The following is an 18,562-nucleotide window of genomic DNA, read 5'->3' as shown; positions in this document are numbered from 1 at the left end:
CTCAAACTAGCACTTTTATCAGTAAGACTCTTTTCAGCTAAGTATTAAATAGATACCCTGGCAGGATGAGGGGAGAGAAAACTGCTGTGAAAGAAGGAACAGAAAAGTTCAGGGAGGAAGCTCATAGCAGGATAAGCATATCTACTCGAGTGTTGGACCCAAACCTGATTGGCCCCGGCTTTGGCCCAGAGGTTTCTTCTGTGCTCATCTGTTACAGATTAATCCTGTGGTTAAAACCCCACGGACTCAGGGGCGCCTGGGTGGCTCAGTGGGTTAAAGCCTCTGCCTTCGGCTCAGGCTTGATCTCAGGGTCCTGGGATTGAGCCCCACATCGGGCTCTCTGCTCAGTAGGGAGCCTGCTTCCCCCTCTCACTGCCTACTTGTGAACTCTGTCAAATAAATAAATAAAATCTTAAAAAAAACACAAAAAACCCACGGACCCTAGGTGAGTTCTTTTTTTGTTTGGCCGCAGAGAGGCTTTGAACCTGTGACATCCATCTCATGTTTGCGTTGAGCACTGGGGGTTGTGGGAGAGAGCCTAGGAGCTGGGAATGAATGAGTCTGAACTTGGAGCAAAGGGACTGGAAAAATATAAAAAACTGAAGAAAAGAAGAAAGGCAATGTAGGGCCATGTTGAGCTCTTGGCAGCAACTCCTGAAACAGGAAAAAAGGGGAGGAGAAGAGCTGAGTTATCTTGGAGGCCAAGCTATGTGTCATGATTGCCTGAACTAGCCTTACTGAATGGGGATGGTAGACTTTAGTGATGTCTTTGAAGAGCTAGTGCACTTCTGCTTTCTGTTACCAATCCAAAGAGAAGTTTACCAGCATAACTGAAATTATTTATTGCTGTTCCTTCTTTTTAAGGTATATTTACATAATTATTATGAGTAATTGGACTTCAGGGTAGAAAATTGCTATTTAGTGATTTCAGGATTCACAAGTGTAGAAATCCCATTTTTTAAATGATTAAGGAAAATCGTTAGACTTGAGATTTTTAGTTTATAGCAACATTAAAACCTTGTGCTCTAAATGCAGAATTAAAAAGGCAGAATATTATGCAAGTATGACTTTCTGAGGGTGAGCTAAATTACATGTTACCAAGGTTCTTAGGGACAGGGATCTAGCTAGTATAGAGTGAATGAATTTGGCACTGGAAATACTACTTAATAATATGATGCCTGCCTTGATGTGTTCTGTTGCTCCGAGCAAGTTGTGTGGGTTGTTATCTCCTGAGAAATCCCTGTAAATGGTATTATTAACACTTTATAAGTAGGTTGGGAGAATTCATTTATTTTTCTAAACCATTTTTAATTCTTGGATGAAAGGCTCTATATAGAGCAAATGAAAGGCTCTATATAGAGCAAATTTTCTCCTGTCTCCTCTGAGACAGGAGAAAATAGGCACCTTAGGGTGGGAAGGTTGGTTTACTTTTTGGAATTCTTTTATAAATTGCTTTTATTGAATTTGAAAAGGATATCAGAAGCTCCCAAGAATATGGTGAACTATAAAAGGAAATGTTTTTTGTTTTTGGAACTCGGAATTAGCTGGGTGTTTTCATCTAAGATTTAAAACATACTTAAATAGTTTAAATGGTCAAACTTGGGGAGGAAAATATGGTCCTGTGGTGATCCTGGGGCCCACTTTTGTTTTTCTTTTCTCTTGCTTCTTCTTTATTTCAGAGAAGAGTTAAAGTTGACTTTCTGAAAAGCATTAAACTTTTATTTTCAGTGTGTTGGATCTACTTTTTTCCCCACTAATCTGTGAAATCAACCTTTTGTGCCAAATAACTTGCAGTAGGTGCTGGAACAAAGTTTCTCATGTATATTCATTTATATATTGCAGTGTGTGTATTCAAATGTATCCTTGTGAAAACAGCTTTGCTTTGAAGATTTAAGACCAGATTCTTGATTCAGAGAGGTTCAGTCTGATACAGCAGGATAATATATATGCATGAATAACCATAATGCCTGGTGTTTTTGGAAAATAAATGTTTTTTTCCTCCGAATTTTACCTCTATTTAAAATTATGATGGGGGCCCCTGGGTTGGCTCAGTCATTTGAGCTTCCAGCTCTTGAGTTGGGCTCAGGTTGTGATCTCAGCCTTGTGGGATGGAGCCCTGCATGGGGCTCAGTGTGGAGTCTGGTTGTCCCTCTCCCTCTGCTCCTCTCTCTCTCTCAAATAAATAAATAATCTTAAAAAAAAAATTGTGGTAGGTGAAGAATAATATAAAAAGTTTAGAGAAATTGAATACTAGATTGTGCTGTACATGCATTTGTAAGAAACTTTCTGCTAAAGACAAGGAAAAATGAACTAGTTTAGATTCATAAGAAGGAATATAGGGCTAATTTACTTCCTGGTGCCTTGAAACCCAGGTTGACAGGTACAGTGTGGTGTTCTGGCTGTGGTGTCCTCTGCCCTATTAAAGGGGCACCTGTTGAGGTGAAAAGCTTGTGCGTTGAGAGTGCACTTTTTTTGTTTTCTTTAAAAACAAAATGTATTTCTTATTGTTACATATACTTTGCTGCTTGTGAGACTGATGAGCTAAGCCCTTTGTTCCAACTGTACTGAATTTCCAGTGAACTAGTGGGTGTATTTTCCAGTGTAGTCACTTGATTCACACCATTTGCTTTCATATCTTTATATCAGATTGCTTTTAAAATCTTCGTAGCTTTAATCACCTTTCAGGGTTCAGATTTATCTCCATTGGGAGATTGTGGCCTTTACCCTTTGGCAGGTTTCCAGATAAACTGCTCTTTTGCAGAGCCTGAACCCACTTTATTCTTCCACCCTTGGGTGGTGGAGAACCGAGGTCACTTGGGTAATGCCGGACAGTCCCCCACCTTTGCCCCTGGGCTGACTCAGACGCTCACTTGCCCGGCGTCTGCCTCCTCTCTTGGCTGGAAGGGGTCTGGCTTTTGAGGGCCCGGAAGGTATTTATTTACTAATGTGCATTTGTATAATGAATGTATTCCAGACAGCAGCTTGCAATTGAGCGCTGAGAATACGGCCTATTTGTGGTGGACGTTCTACAACTCCTGATTTTTGGCTTAATAGGCAGTTTACAACATAGCCAGACTTAGTTTTCAAAAAGACAGAAACCTAGAGACCCTACCTTTTAATCTTAGTAAGAACGAAAAACCTAGATTGGCCTAACTGCATTATGTGACAGCAAATGTTTTAAAGTGCAGAACCTTTAGCGCCTAACCCACCTCCCCCCATAGAGTTTTTGCGTAAGATTTTCTGGGCGTTTCTTTGAAAGCTAGAGAACACTGTCAGTAATTGCTAAAATAATGGCTATCGCTTGAGCAGGTATTACTCCAGCGTGGAGAGGGGGCCCATTATTGCGCGCATTCTGTGCGCCGCAGCGAGCTGGTTGCCAACGCGCTGGGTCTGGGCTCCGCGGGGCGGGGCCTCTGGGAGGCGGAGCGAGCTGGGGCGGGGCCTCCGGGCCGTCGCCAGTGCGCATGGGCCGACATCCTCCGCTCTGATAAACCCCCTTCAGTTTCCGCTGTTGTCGGAAAAACGTTGTGAAGGCCGTTAGCAGAGTGTCCCCTGAGAGCGCCGGTCGCGGAAATGTCTGATGAGAAAGGTTCCCTCGGGGGAGGTGTAGAGAAAGGAGAGGAGCCCGTGGGGACCATCGCTGCTAGTGCGTACTCTGTGAAGCAGGCGGATGATGGGGAGGAGCCGATGAAGGTGGGAGTGGCGGTGGGGGCTGGTGGCTGCTCTGACGACCTCAGCTATGGGGAGGCCAACATAGACCCCAGCCTCCTAGGGCTTGCGGGTGACGAGGAGAAATGCCGGAAAATCCGCAGGAAGTACCGGCAGCTCATCTATAACATCCAGCAGAACCGTGATGACCTAGTGAACACCGTGAGCGACTCGTTAACCGAGGCGCTCCAAGAAGCCGATGTCCTGTTTGATGGAGTGAGCCGAACAAGAGAAGCCGCTCTCGATGCCCAGTTTCTTGTTCTGGCTTCTGATTTGGGTAAAGAAAAAGCAAAGCAACTAAATTGCGATATGAGCTTTTTTAACCAAGTAGCGTTTTGTGACTTTCTGTTTATATTTGTGGGTCTAAACTGGATGGAAGATGAACGTGAGGAATTGAGTGGCTTTGATGATAATATAGTTCTTTCCTTCTGGGACACAGTACAGAAGGAGGCATCGTCCTGGATTTTGCAAGCTGAGACATTCCACTTTATTTTTGGTTCATTCAAGTCCAAAGCTGCACCAAGGCCCCGACTTGAACACCACAAAAAAGCTCTCAAAATGGAAGAAAATGGGGATATGCCTACAAAGCTGAGGAAGTTGGACCTGAGTAATAATCAAGAAACAACAGAAAAAGAAGTAGAAAGAATCTTGGGATTGTTGCAAACTTACTTTCGGAAGTATCCTGATACTCCTGTGTCCTATTTTGAGTTTGTGATTGATCCAAACTCTTTTTCTCGTACTGTGGAGAATATATTTTATGTTTCTTTCATTATAAGGGATGGTTTTGCGAGACTAAGGCTTGACCAAGACAGGCTGCCCATATTAGAGCCAATTAATATTAACCAAGTGGGTGAGGGAAATGATCCCTGTTCTCATGGCAGGAAACAAGGAGTTATATCTTTGAGTTTACAGGACTGGAAAAATATTGTGGCAACTTTTGAAATTTCAGAGGCTATGATCACAAACTCCTACTAGGAATTTTCTTCATGTAGGATGCATTTTGTGGCTTTTCTACAGTATCTCAAAATGGAGAGTAAAATAAAGCAGAAGCACATAACTATTTCATGTAAAGTGAGAAAGTATTTTCAAAAACGCCAGAAATTGTTTTACTGTGCAGTGTATTTTTTTTTTTTGGTAGTTTATAAGGTTGTCATGATTTTATGTTATTAAAAAATTACTCACTGGCATGTTTGCAGGAAGATTTTTTTTAAATGCCCTTTAAGACTTTATCAATAAAAATTAGCTCTGGAATTCATAAGAGGTATTTGATAATTTACCAAAAAATCAATTTTATGATGCTATTTGATACTGCATTGCTTCCTCTGTTAGAGGGAACTTGTATGGGGCACCTGACAAGGTTGGGGGAAGAGTGGGGGGAAAAAGTAGTCAAGAAAGACTATCCATAGGGCAGTGAATAAGCAATGATAATATGTAAAAAAATCTAGATGTCATGCTTCATTTCAAGGAGGACTCAGTAAGATTAATGAGTGAGATCCATAAGCTAAATAATTTCTCCTGTGATTAGCCTTATCTACTGTAGAGACATTCTACTTTTGTTAGGTGAGGTGTCAATTAAGTGCGTGCTGAAAGGTGAGTAGGGATTGGTCAAAAAAGAAAGATATTCTAGGCAGGGGAATACGGAGGTCAAATACATGGAATTGTGAAAAATTATGGCACCAGAGATTCATGAGTTGTTTCTTTTTGTTTTTAAACTATTCTATTTGAAGGGCCCCGGGGTGGCTCAGTGGGTTGAGCCTCTGCCTTCGGCTCAGGTCACGATCCCAGGGTCCTGGAATCGAGCCCCACATCGGGCTCTCTGCTCAGCGGGGAGCCTGCTTCGCCCCTCTCTCTTTGCCTGCTGCTCTGCCTACTTGTGATCTCTCTCTCTCTGTCAAATAAATAAATAAAATCTTAAAAAAAATAAACTATTCCATTTGAATGCTAAACTGGGCGACAGTTGGGTTACCTTATATATTAGTTTCCTCAGAAGTTGAAGATATTTTTGTCAGATTATTTCAAACACAAAACCAGTTCTAGTCTTTATCTACATGGTTAATTTCTTCCCTAGCCTCTGGTTTCCAAACACTTTGTAATCTCTGCTAGTGACCTTCAGAATCAGTGGTGTTTCATTATGTAACACCCTTGAATATTCCCAGTTCAATTTTGTGTTTCTTGTTAGGGCTTTAAATGCCTGGAAATGATCTCTCTCTATACTGAAGTATATAATTAATTTACCTAAATGTTCTTTACTTAACCATAAAAGCTCTTTTCTTTTTTCTTTTTGTTGCTTGCAGTTGTTTTAAGGTTATGCCAAAATTTTGGGTCTTTAAGAAAACAAGTTTGAAGGTATAGAGCATGCCTAAATAAACTTTTCTTTCTTTTTTTTTTTTTTTTTCAATAGGCTCCATGTCCTACGTGGGGCTCGAACTCAGGACTCAGAGATCTAGAGTCGCATGTTCTACTGACTGTGCAGCCAGTCAGGTGCCTGAAGGCTACTTTTCTTGATCTCTATAGGAACTTAATCTTTGATAATAGTGGATTTTGCTATTAGGCATGATTTGGGAAATGGATAAGTATCTGTTTTGCATAGAAGTAACAATAAACCTTCCTAAGTCTAGCGTGGTATAGCAAAGGGAAGTCCAAAGACTAAATAAATGACGTCAAGATTGACAGGAGCAATTTTAATGTATGTGTGCACAAGTTTCTTAGTAATAGTTGAGGGTTTTAGCTGAAATAGGTATTTCTCATAAAGTTGTTCAGTTGTTTTCTGAAGGAGCCATTCCTTCCCTTTTTTCATGTGAAAGAATGCTAACCCTCCTGGTGTCTACCACCCTTTGATTTATTTAGCAGTCATGGGAGTATCATTTGGTCTTGCTGATCCTCACTTGAGCCTGTCTTTCCCAACCAAGTTCCTTGGGTTTTCCAGAGCTTTGCTATTAGAGGAAGATTCTCTGTTAGTAGCAACAGTATCCTGCCCCCCCCCCTTCTTTAAACTCTTCTCCAGGTTCCTCCTCGGTTAAGTGCCTGTCTCTTTACTGAGAGTATTGGAGACTTGACTAAAACCATTAATAGAGCATATAGAGGTTTAGGGGGAAGGTAGTTTTGGGGGCCTTCTCTGAAGTTGTAGCTTTTAAAAAATATATATTTTTTAAAGATTTTATTTATTTATTTGACAGAGAGAGACACTGAGAGAGGGAACACACAAGCAAGGGGAGTGGGAGAGGGAGAAGCAGGCTTCCCTCTGAGCAGGGAGCCCAACGTGGGGCTTGATCCCAGGACCCTGGGATCATAACCTGAGCCAAAGGCAGATGCTTAATTAACATCTGAGCCACCCAGGCGCCCCAGCTTTTTAAAATTTTTTTTAAAAGATTTTTATTTATTTGAGAGAGAGAGAATGAGAGAGAACAAGCAGGGAGAAGGGGCAGAGGGGGGAGGGAGAAGCAGATTCCCTTCTCATGACTTCCTCATGCTTTTGCCTTTGTTTGGGGAACTCCATTACCAAGTGATTGGAATCTTGGAATCTTGGAATGGGCACTTGTTAATTTACTCAGCAATTGCTTGAGGGCTTACTGTGCAGACACTGCTCTAGGCACTGGGAAGAAAGTGGTGGACAGAAAATTGACCATCTCTCATGGGATTTATATTTCAGTGTGTGTATTGGTTTCCTTTTGCTACTGTAACAAATTACCAAACTTTTGGTGGCTTTGAAACAACAGAAACGTATTCTCTGATAGCTCTAGAGGTTAAAAATCTCAAATCTGTTTATCTGGGCTGTAAGTCAAGGTGTCAGTAGGGCTGGTTCTGCAGAGGCTGAGGGCAGAATCTGTTTCCTTGCCTGGTTCAGTTTTTGGAGACCACCTATAATTCCTCCATTGTTAAAGATACCAGTGCAGCCTCTTAAGTCTGTCCTCGTGGTTGCGGTTGCGACTGTAATGAAGTCTCCTCTGCCTGCCTTGTATAATGTGTTGATGGAGTGGGGAGGGACAAAAGGAGAATGTTGTTTGGGAACTTGAGGGAGACCTAATGGAAGAAACGGGCATTGTGTTGGAGTCTTAGAATGTTGGTAAAAGAACCTCCACCTCCAGCCCTGAAGGACTACTTTGGAAAGGATAATGTGTTTGTGTACACTGAATAAAAATAATTTAACCTTGTGGTTTATGTAATCTATCAGGATTTGATGGGAAGAGGGCATTTCAGGGGAGAGATGTGGTGCAGGGAGGTGTGGGGGAATCTGCTGGACTCTGCCGGAGCCTTTGGACCCTGCAGGTTCCCTTCTTTAGGAAGGGGAGAGTTAGTAACCTAAACAGGTTTTTCCTACTAGCCACTGGGCTGATAGTCATCATTTCACTTAAATCCTGCAGGTTGGTGAAGTACAAGGGTATGTTAACTTCATTTTACAAAATGAAAAAGCAGACTCCTAGGGGTTAGGTGATCAGCCCACATCACCTAGCTTAGAGAGTGGTAGAGCACATATATTAACCCAGCTCAGTTAACACCAGAGCTGATGTGTAATGGTAAAAACTAGTACATTTGGATAAGATTCATGTTTGGGGGGAAGGAAACATAAAGATTATTCTAATTTTAAAGAAATCTGGTACACTAGAATTACTTTCTGTGTTGTGCCTTTTCAAAGGTGAGTCTGCAGCAGTGTTTCGCTAGGGGTGGAGTGGGGGAGAGGCGTTCCTGAGAGAGACAAATGGAAGAAATGGAAGAATATCCAGTGTCTAAGGCTGGCAGACACCTGCAGGTGTAACGTGTTGTGTAATTACACTTAAGTCCTAAAGCAGTGGTTCTCAAAAGTGCGATCTGCATTCTTCTGGGGCCTCCTGAGGCCCTAAGAGGAAGGCCTTGATGTCAGGATTATTTCTATACTACTAAGATGCTTTTTTGTTGGGGCGCCTGGGTGGCTCAGTGGTTTAAGCCTCTGCCTTTGGCTCGAGTCATGATCTCAGGGTCCTGGGATCGAGCCCCACATCGGGCTCTCTGCTCAGTGGGGAGCCTGCATCCCCCCCACCCCCCCCTGCCGCTCTGCCTGCTTGTCTCTCTCTCTCTGTCAAATTAATAAATAAAATCTTTTAAAAAAAGATGCTTTTTTGTTATAATACTATTATAATATTTGTTGTAATACTACTGTTATAATACTACTATACCTGTTTTGTTATAATACTACTAAGATGCTTTTTTGTTTTGTTACAACTCTTTTGCAAGTCTACCATGGAATTTTCCAGACAGGTGATGTTGTAATAGACTGAATGCAGAAAAGACAGGAGCGGTGTTCTATTAAGACAGACATTAAAGAGAATTACAAAGATATAAAATGCCACTCTTCCCACTAATTAAAAGATTATTGTTTATGTTATGTTGAACAGTAATACTTAGGGTTTTTAATATTGTAATAATTTAAAATATTTTAATATTAAAATTTCTTTCTTAGTTTTAATTTCTAATATACTGAAATTTATAAATAAGCCTCACATTAACCAAAGCTTTTTGGGGTGCTAAATAATTCAAGGTTTGAAAGGGATCCTGAGACTAAAAAGTTTAAGAATTCCTGTTCTTTGTCAGCTACTACAGTTGGTGGTCACTATTTCTAACACTCATAATTGGAGGAAAATAGGGGACATTTTTCTCCTCCTCTCCTTACCCATCTGTACACACCTGGGGGAGCTGTTTTCTACAATCCGTCTTACATATATATTTCAGGTGGGAAACCACTTAACTTGGACCTTATTGACAGAATTTCAGTTTTAAGTTGGATTACAATTTTAAAACACCATGTTTAGTTCTGGGGTCAGTGGAATGCTTTAGTTTCCTGTATCTTACTGATTTTACTTTATGAAGTTCAGGCTCACTCAGCTTTCTTTGTAAAATCTGTACACTGGTTGATACAGTTTTACTTCCAGCATGAACTGTAAGAATCCGGTATGATCCAGAATTTCAGTACAGAACAGATTACACATTGGTAGAGGGAGTATGTGGCTTTTCAGCATGACAGTGCATTTTCTTTCTTCTAGTAGATATATTAAGGGGGTGGTTATGAAATGGGTGGTTTCCATTTAGACAGCCAATGACTCTGTTCTGGCACTGGCTGTGTCAAGTACTTGTAGATAAAATTGAGGCTGAGATTAAAAATGGTCATGTTATTTTTCCAGAAGAACATCTAGCTGCGCTTATTAGTTAATTCTTTTAAGGCAGCAAGTCAGCCTATGCTCTTTGAGAGCAACTAGGGAGTAATGCTTGTTATCTGAAGCTTATATTGATCCTTTGATCTGAATGGCTATTGTTATTACCAAATTGTTTTTCCCCCTACAGTGCCTTCTGTTGAAGGAGGAGCTTCTGCCATAATGCAAGTTCACGAATACTGGCTGTGTTTACCAGCCTCTCATGTTAGACCTTTTGTACAGACGGTCAGGGTAAGGCCGTCTGGTCCCCATTGTTGCTGGTTTCCACGTGTGCTCCCTTCAGTCCCCAAGCCACCATGTGTACCTGCCACTCTGCCAAGGGCCAGCCACAGTGCCGTGCCTCCTCCTTCACCTTCCTCTGCTGCACCCCCTTCCGCATCCCAAGAACCCTGCTCTACTGACCCTAAGCTCTGCCTTTCACCCCCTACAGCTGATGGTAGGCAGGAGAAAAATACGCAGTCTGGGCTGGTAAGTTTGGGGGCTCTTTTTGACTGTTGAGATTAAAATTTGATTTTTACAAAAACTTTTTTAGTGCCTGTTAACAGTGTTTCCAACCATTGTCTCACGTTACCACAGATTTTTGTTTTAATAAAAGGTAATATTAAATATATTACCAGAACAGTCTTCCAAGCTAATATGAAATGTGTATAAAAGCTAGTGGAATGAAATAGTTTTTAAAAAATTAAAAGTCTATAATATTTATATTACAAAGCTTGTTATGTGGCAAGTACATGGAAACTAAATCCTAAATAAATTACAGGAGGCCTCGTGCACAGGTAGATGAAAGAGGTAAGCCTGAGGGGCACCCAGCTGGCTCAGTCGGTAGAGTATCTTGGGTTCGTGAGTTCAAGCTGCATGTTGGATGGAGAGATTACTTAAAAAACTAAGAATATATATATATAATAAAAAAGTAAAATGTGTTCTTAAAAAAAAAGTAAGCTTTGTAGAGTCGTGTTTATTCATTTAGCCTCCTCCATCCTCCTTTTTAATCTTTGCTTATTCAAAATACCTTGGAGGGGTGTGTGGGTGGCTCAGTGGGTTAAGCCTCTGCCTTCGGCTTGGGTCATGATCTCGGGGTCCTGGGATCGAGCCCCGCATCAGGCTCAGCGGGGAGCCTGCTTCCCTCTCTCTCTCTCTCTCAGCCTGCCTCTCTGCCTAGTTGTGATTTCTGTCTCTGTGTCAAATAAAAATAGAAAATCTTAAAAAAAAAAAAAAAAAGAAATGCCTTTGAAAATCAGGGACTTTTATATTTAATTTCTCACGCGGTGAAATGTCAACTTGAAAGGGTCCGTAGACAAAAGGACGAGACTGATACAAAGCTAAAGTTAAGCAGGGCTTTATTTCGCGCCAAGCATCGAGAGTCAAACTGACCGGCCAGGGCTGTCTCTTGCAAAGAGGCGACCCCTCCCAGCCTCACAGACTAACTTTTATAGACCAAAGGCCATGTGGTTGAGCCTGGCCACACACAGGTGGCCAATTGAATTACAGTTCACCCTATAGTAGTTATTCGAACTAGCCTATCACTCTGGTCAGATTTGGTGCCCAAAAGGCAGGGCCCACATTCTTGGGTGGTTAGGGAGGTGCTTTCCTGATTGGGTGTCTCCACCTGGCTTGGCTCATCCTTGGCGGGTAGGGAGGTAATACGTGCGCTTTCACTGATTGGACATTTCCACCTGGCCGGACACGTCCTCGTATCTGGGCTCCGTTATCTCTGCCCAGCCTGACATGTCCTGGTATCTGTGCTCCGTTATTGGGGCTATTTGGCCGTATTTCACCAATTCTGTTTCTAAGCGCTTTCCTCTTGGGGGGAAGGGGCAGGTTCAATCTAAGTTTACTGCATAAACAACAAAGTGGCTCGCTCTGGCTAAGTAGGCCCTTACAAACTAATGATTTTTTTCTGAATTTTTACTTAAACAATGTAGAAAAGTCTCAAGTACTTGGCTGATCTGTTTCAGTTGCCGTTTGCCAGGACCCTGTCTTAACTGAAGACCTCAGCCTGCTCATTGTTGTACCTTTGACAGTAGAAAATAAAGATGCTGCTGACTGGTAGTGATAGTTTTTTTTTAAGATTTTATTTATTTATTTGTCAGAGAGAGAGTGGCGGGCAGAGGGAGCCCCTTGGGGCTGGATTCCAGGACTCTGGGATCATGACCTGAGCTTTAGGCAGACGCTTAACCGACTGAGCTACCCAGGCATTCCTGGAATTGATACTTTTATTAAAAACATATAGTACACATGTTTTAAAGATTTTATTTATTTATTTGAGAGAGAGACAGTGAGAGAGAGCATGAGCGAGGAGAAGGTCAGAGAGAGAGAAGCAGACTCCCCGTGGAGCTGGGAGCCCGATGTGGGACTTGATCCCGGGACTCCGGGATCATGACCTGAGCCGAAGGCAGTCCTCCAACCAACTGAGCCACCCAGGCGTCCCTGGTACACGTGTTTTAAAAACCTAGTTTGAATCCTGGTGTAATAATTCTAGGAAAAAAGGACTGATGGTGAGACTTGATTTAGGACTAGTTTGATCTTGTTGGAATGTCAGGCCCTAATGTACGTAGAAGTACTTCAGAAACGTCTCTGCGGCAGCTCTCCATCACGTGCAAAGGTACTTGGACCGTCCTAAGGAAAGCACATCGCTGCACACCGCTTGAAAGGAGCGTTACACATTTTCTAGTTGGGTGCTGTAATATAAATTAGTATTTTTCCTTTGAAAATTCCTTTTGCTTTTCTTTAACGAAAGGTTTTCTCACAGAACTTTTCAGACTTTGTTGTTTTTAAGTTCCATTATTTCCCCCGCTGTTGTTTTTCTTTAGGCTTATCAGGAGGGCAGACTTCAAAAGCTACTGAAAATGAATGGCTCCGAGGATCTCCCTGAGGCCTATGACTACGACCTCATCATCATCGGAGGGGGCTCAGGAGGACTGGCAGCTGCTAAGGCAAGGCTCCTTGTGTGTTGTCTGGCTGTTGGTGGGAATCGCCATATTCCTGACTGGAATTTGAGCCACTCTTGGGGCATTTTGCACATTAACTTGGGCAGGACATATTTATAAAGGAACTATTTTATAAATCATTTTTCCAGGTTGAACTGTATCTTCTTTATGAAAGTACTTCTGTATAGCAGTACCAGGCCCAATATTTTGGGACACAATTTGATTCATTTTAAGTTTGGCTGACTTTTCAAAGCTAATAAAGGCATATAGAAGTGGTTTGAAATTACAGATCTTACTCTTTATAAATACTAATATAGGTTTTCACTTTGATGATTTCCCTCATCCCCAATAGAAAAATGGAGAGCAGCTGGATTTCTTAAACTTAATCGTTAAAAATGCTTGCCTCCTTTGTATATGAACTGAACTACAAGAATAACCACTAACTCCAGCTTAGGGGTAATGGGGGTAGAGAGTGTATATATAAGGGAGGTTAAGGAGTGAGGCTTCTGGCCCTAAACTGAGATACATTTTCCGTGTGTGAGGGGCCTGGCGCCTGTCATCCTTCCCCAACAGGTACTTTTAAAAGATGAGTTGGTTATACTCCCCTGAGGTGTAGCTTGTGGATGAGTAAAAGTAGTTTCAAACGAAGCAGCCCAAATGAGGAGAGCAGGCCAGCGTCCGGCATGAAGTACTACTCTGTTGTAAATGATACAGGAGTAATAGCAGTTGTATTTTACTCTAGTTCTGGTGGTTTGAAAGGACTCATAGGCTCAAGTCCTTTCAAATAACCTGGAGGTCTCGTTGCCAATACACAAAGCTTATTTTCTGAGAAGGGTAAAGGGTACTCTGTAAAATGAACTTATGACTGTTGTCGTCACTTCTCTAAAATTGATTTGGAAACCTTATAGATATCGTCAGCTTTTTCATTGGCTCTTCACATGAAATTTTAAGAAATCTGACAATTTTAGAAGAAAAATGTTTCCAATATTCTGCCTAGATATTGAATTAGATAAAACTTAAAAGTTCTTTAAAAAATGCTTACAGGATACAGATTGAGTTAAGAGTTATATAGGCTATCATAAATCTTTTTAATTAGATACTCAATTTTTGCTTAGAAATGACCACAGGTTTTTTGGATTATTGCCTAATGTATTATTGTGTGAGTGGAATTTTATAAGAGGATTCTAGTGTTTCTAGCTGACGGTTTTATAACTGTACTCTGCATATTCTTTAAAACTACTCTTAGGATTATCTGAATATTGCTTAATTTTTATCTTGGAATCATGCTAATCATCTTGTATATGAAATTCCAAGGCAGTAATAACTGGTTATGCCTTAGGCACTATAATTTAGTAAGAATAGCTTAGAGTTTTAAAAGTCCATTTCTAGTCTATCATGTTCACCTTTCCAATTGATTTTAATGCTTTTGTATTCTAGGAGGCAGCCAAATATGACAAGAAGGTAATGGTCCTGGATTTTGTCACTCCAACCCCTCATGGAACTAGATGGGGTAAGCTTTAAAATATCTTAGAAGTGAATTTGTAAAAGCAGGGTTTTCCCTGGTATTGGCTTAAATGGCTCCTAAAACCCAATTAAAAATTTAAAAATTAAAATATGTATATATACATCTCTCTCACTTGTGCTGTTAAAACGGACTCCAGTTAAATGTTGAAAATTTAGGGGTTTTTTGGCAGAGTCAAGATAATGCAAAACCTTATCCACAGCTATTATAATGATTTAAAGCTAAATATTTGAGTAACCTTGTAAAATTAGGGGCTTTATAACTGAAAGTTTAAAAACTTACCTGTGGATTTCTGTTCTAAAACCAGTTCCTACATTCAGCAAGAACTGGAATTAGATATCTTAATGAATAGCCCATGCTGCTTCTGAGTCTTGGTGAATTAAATGGTCCTTACTCATTTATTCCACAGATATTAATTAAACACTTATTATGAACTAGGGCATTGGAGAATATAGCAGTGGACTCGGTAGACATGAAGTTCCTGCCCTTGTGGAGTTTACATGCTAGTGGGGACACAAAAGATAAGCAAGAACTTTATGAATTATAATAAGTGGTACTAAAAAAAATTATATGGTGGAAAAGAGAGCAACTGGGTAGAGGAAAGAGTTTAACTCTGAGAGAATTATCAGAGAAGGCCTCTGAAGAGGTGGCCTTTAGATGAGGCCAAAAGAGTAAGAAAGAACCAACTATGCCAAGAGCTGAGGAACAACCTTTCAAGGGACTTTTTTCAGTTTCTGTCACGGAATAGAACATACAAAGGCCCTGAGGCAGTTGGGAGTCCTTCATGAATTTAGCACTGGTGGTATGAGCTGGAACTAAGAATGGAGAGGAGGGCAGGTGTCAGGGTGTACTGGTCCTGGCAGGTCAAGATGAGGAATCTGGATCTAACTAGAGCATAGTAGGAAGCCTTTGAGCAGGGGATTGGTGTGATACATAAATCTTACCAAGACAGCTTAGCTTAAGAAGCAAGAAACAGGAACTCTGGATCGGAGAGTGTCTGAGTTTCTAATTGATCCATTCAGCAGATATCTATTAGGTGTCAGTTTGGTATCAGTCGCTGTCCTCGGATTGGGTAGAGCTGCTCCCGCCTGCGGAGCTTCCAGTCCCTAGTCGCAGTCGGGAAGCATTCTCTTCAGAGGCTCGTGTGAAGTCCACTGCCATCTGGTCTGGCACTCCTTTACCATTTTCTCTTCCTCTCACTCTGCCTACATTTTGTTTCAATGCAGACAGTCTATCACCATGTTCTTTAAGCTCAGAGATGCTAAACCTTTTGTTTTTTTGTTTGTTTTGGTTGTCATGAATCCTTTTGTGAGAATGCACAAAAGCTGTAGGCCACCTTTTTTTTTTTTTTTTTAAGATTATTTATTTATTTATTTGTCAGAGAGGAAGAGAGAGAGAGAGTGTGCAGAAGCAGAGGGAGAAGCAGACCCCCCCCCCCAAGCAAGGAGCCTGATGGGGGACTTGATCCTCAGACCCCTGGGATCATGACCTGAGCCGAAGGCAGACGCTTAACTGACTGAGCTACCAGGAGTCCTGACCACCTTCTTAAAAAAAAAAAAAAAAGCTTGCGTACACCAGATTTTACTTGCAGTTCTAGACCCACTGCAGTCCAGCTGTGGCCAGCTTAACAACCCCTTTACCATTTAGTTCTATTCATAGATGTGGTAGTGAGTATAGGATTGTGCACCAAGTAAAATTTCAGTTTCTGGCATCTTTATTAGTAGTTAATTCTGAATCTTTGAAATATGTGGAAATTGTCGTAATCTCATTTTTCTTGTGTTTTAGGATGTGTTACTATGTTTGATATATAAGGCTCTCTGAGCTTAGAAATGCCACGAGTCTTAGGAATAAACTTGTAAAAACAGCATTGGCTACATTAAGCAAATAAATTATGACCTTTCATAGCATAGTAATAATTACTGACCTCTTCTTTGAAGGATTGTGATGCTCGATGTAAACTGATTTCTCAATGTTGTTGTAGGTCTCGGAGGAACGTGTGTGAATGTGGGTTGCATACCTAAAAAACTGATGCACCAAGCAGCTTTGTTAGGACAGGCCCTGCAAGACTCTCGCAATTATGGTTGGAACACCGAAGAGACGGGTATGGCGGGAGAAGCTGCTCTTCTGTCTGTGCTTTGAGGGGTTTGAGCTGTTATTTTGCAAAGCACCCATCCATCTTTATGGGACTAGAAAATGACCCGGAGTTTTTATTGTTGATGGTTTTTATGTATAAAATTACTGTAGTTACTCTGTGTCAGATAGCTGCATAGCGGTTGTGGTAAGAACAGATACTGTACTTGGAGTGCCTTTCTGTAATAGAAAACCAGAATGTTTAAGATAAATTCTTTATTTTTATTATTATTATTTTAAAGTAATCTCTTTGCCCAGTGTAGGGCTTGAACTCATGACCCCAAGATCAAGAGTCATACACTCTGCTGACTGAGCCAGCCAGGTGCCCCTCAAATAAATTCTTATATAGAGGGCGCCTGGGTGGCTCAGTGGGTTAAGCCGCTGCCTTCGGCTCAGGTCATGATCTCGGGGTCCTGGGATCGAGTCCCGCATCGGGCTCTCTGCTCAGCAGGGAGCCTGCTTCCCTCTCTCTCTCTGCCTGCCTCTCTGTCTACTTGTGATCTCTCTCTGTCAAATAAATAAATAAAATCTTTAAAAAAAAAAAAAAAAATTCTTATATAGAGAGTTTCATAAAGAGTGTAAGTATTTGCTTACCTCTGAAGTTTCATTTTTCTCTCTCCAAAGGAATCCGTTCATGAGCTGATGTTTTGGGTGTGGGGGGGGGACCATTTATCTGGAGAGAAAGAGATGGTTAGTCTTTGTTGTATAAAGCATCTAGAGTATCCTGGCAACCCTAGGAAAGTTGAAGAGAAATTTATTTTGTAGCTTTTCTGAGTTTTGATTAATAGTTTATTAAATACTAAAATAAGGCATAAATACATGTTTTTGAAACATTTTGCCCCTACTCAGATTAGTTCTGCTTCCTGTTTCATGCCTTTACTTCCTGTTTGAAATCAACAGTACTTTTTTTTTTTTTTTAAGATTTTACCTATTTGACAGATCACAAGTAGGCAGAGAGACAGGCAGAGAGAAAGGAAAGGAAGCAGGCTCCCTGCTGAGCAGAGAGCCCGTTGCGGGGCCCGATCCCAGGACCCTGGGATCATGACCTGAGCCGAAGGCAGAGGCTTTAACCCACTGAGCCACCCAGGTGCCCCAAAATCAACAGTACTTTTTTCTCCAAGTCTGGAGTCTTAGAGAATCAGTTACTTTAAAAGTGTTCTTATTCTGGGGTCATCTCTCTTTCCTCATATCCTTACAAGGCTATTCTCTGTCCATGACCTTTGGGGTCTGAGGCTGGTACTAAGAGTTTCATTATTTATTTCTGAGGTATCATGCCTCATGTCCTTTTCTCTTGCCAACAAAAAGGGCAGTCGAGGTGACACTTTTGACCTACGGAATATGAATTTAACACATAATCTAGTCCACCTCTAGTCTCACCTCTTCCCACCCCCCCAAGTTATTATTTACTCCTGTGTCTGCATGTCTCCCCACTGAGTCTGCCATTCATACATTCTGCCCTCCTGGAAACCTACTTTTAATGTACCTGGTTAACAAGAGGTCTCCCTTTAGTTAGTGTATTAGACTTCTTCATAGACGTTTTAGAAATTCTACCAGTGTAGTTACATAATACTGCTATTGAGCGGCCACTATTTGCAGTGCAGTCTGTGCTGGGGAAATACTGAGATGAGTAATACAAATTGTATAGGTGTGCAGATTGCACTAATCACTGATGCACTAATATCATTGATTAGGCAGACCACATTCCCTGGAAGCCCAGAGGTAGAATTGGTGACGTTAGTTAAGTGGGGACACACAGTCTTTGCCAGTATTCTGGGTCCCTTGGGGTAAGAGCTTGCTTCGCCCAGCCCTCCTGGTATGTTAAAATGTAGGTTATTGTAGTAGGTAGGCCTGGGCACAACCTGACTTTGCCATTCACCGCGTGAGGATTGAGTACAGCAGTGTGGTTCAGATAGCTGCGACTCATCACACAGTTTCTGTCCCTTCCTCTGGACTTGCTGCTTTTAATTCTTCCATTCAGTTTCCATAAATTGGAGTAGACTCTGCTAAGCACTTGGTTCTTTGTTTAATGTGATGTAGAAAAACATTTAAGACATTATAGGAAGTTGTATATTTGAACCAAGTTAGTTCCCTCT

General features: G+C 41.3%; 2 protein-coding genes across 4 annotated transcripts in view; both read left to right on the top strand.

The window, feature by feature from the left end:
• The window catches only part of LOC111142082 (thioredoxin reductase 1), a 66,949-nt gene that overhangs the window by 7,196 nt on the left and 41,191 nt on the right, over positions 1 to 18,562 (top strand). For all 3 annotated transcript variants that reach the window (XM_022495033.1, XM_022495031.1, XM_022495032.1), the window contains exons 3-5: positions 12,701 to 12,823; positions 14,255 to 14,327; positions 16,321 to 16,440. In XM_022495033.1, the coding sequence (XP_022350741.1) occupies positions 12,737 to 12,823; positions 14,255 to 14,327; positions 16,321 to 16,440 (280 nt within the window). In that variant the 5' untranslated portion in view covers positions 12,701 to 12,736. The remainder of the gene's footprint in view (positions 1 to 12,700; positions 12,824 to 14,254; positions 14,328 to 16,320; positions 16,441 to 18,562) is intronic.
• Positions 3,476 to 4,956, top strand: LOC111142083 (EP300 interacting inhibitor of differentiation 3). Its single transcript, XM_022495034.1, has one exon. The coding sequence runs from the start codon at positions 3,574 to 3,576 to the stop codon at positions 4,681 to 4,683; it is 1,110 nt and encodes a 369-aa protein (XP_022350742.1). The 5' UTR covers positions 3,476 to 3,573; the 3' UTR covers positions 4,684 to 4,956.

The sequence above is a fragment of the Enhydra lutris genome, unplaced genomic scaffold (assembly GCF_002288905.1).
Source record: "Enhydra lutris kenyoni isolate GAN:26980312 unplaced genomic scaffold, ASM228890v2 scaffoldscaffold7, whole genome shotgun sequence".
Classification (NCBI taxonomy): domain Eukaryota; kingdom Metazoa; phylum Chordata; class Mammalia; order Carnivora; family Mustelidae; genus Enhydra; species Enhydra lutris.
This window is presented reverse-complemented; position numbering and strand designations above follow the sequence as displayed.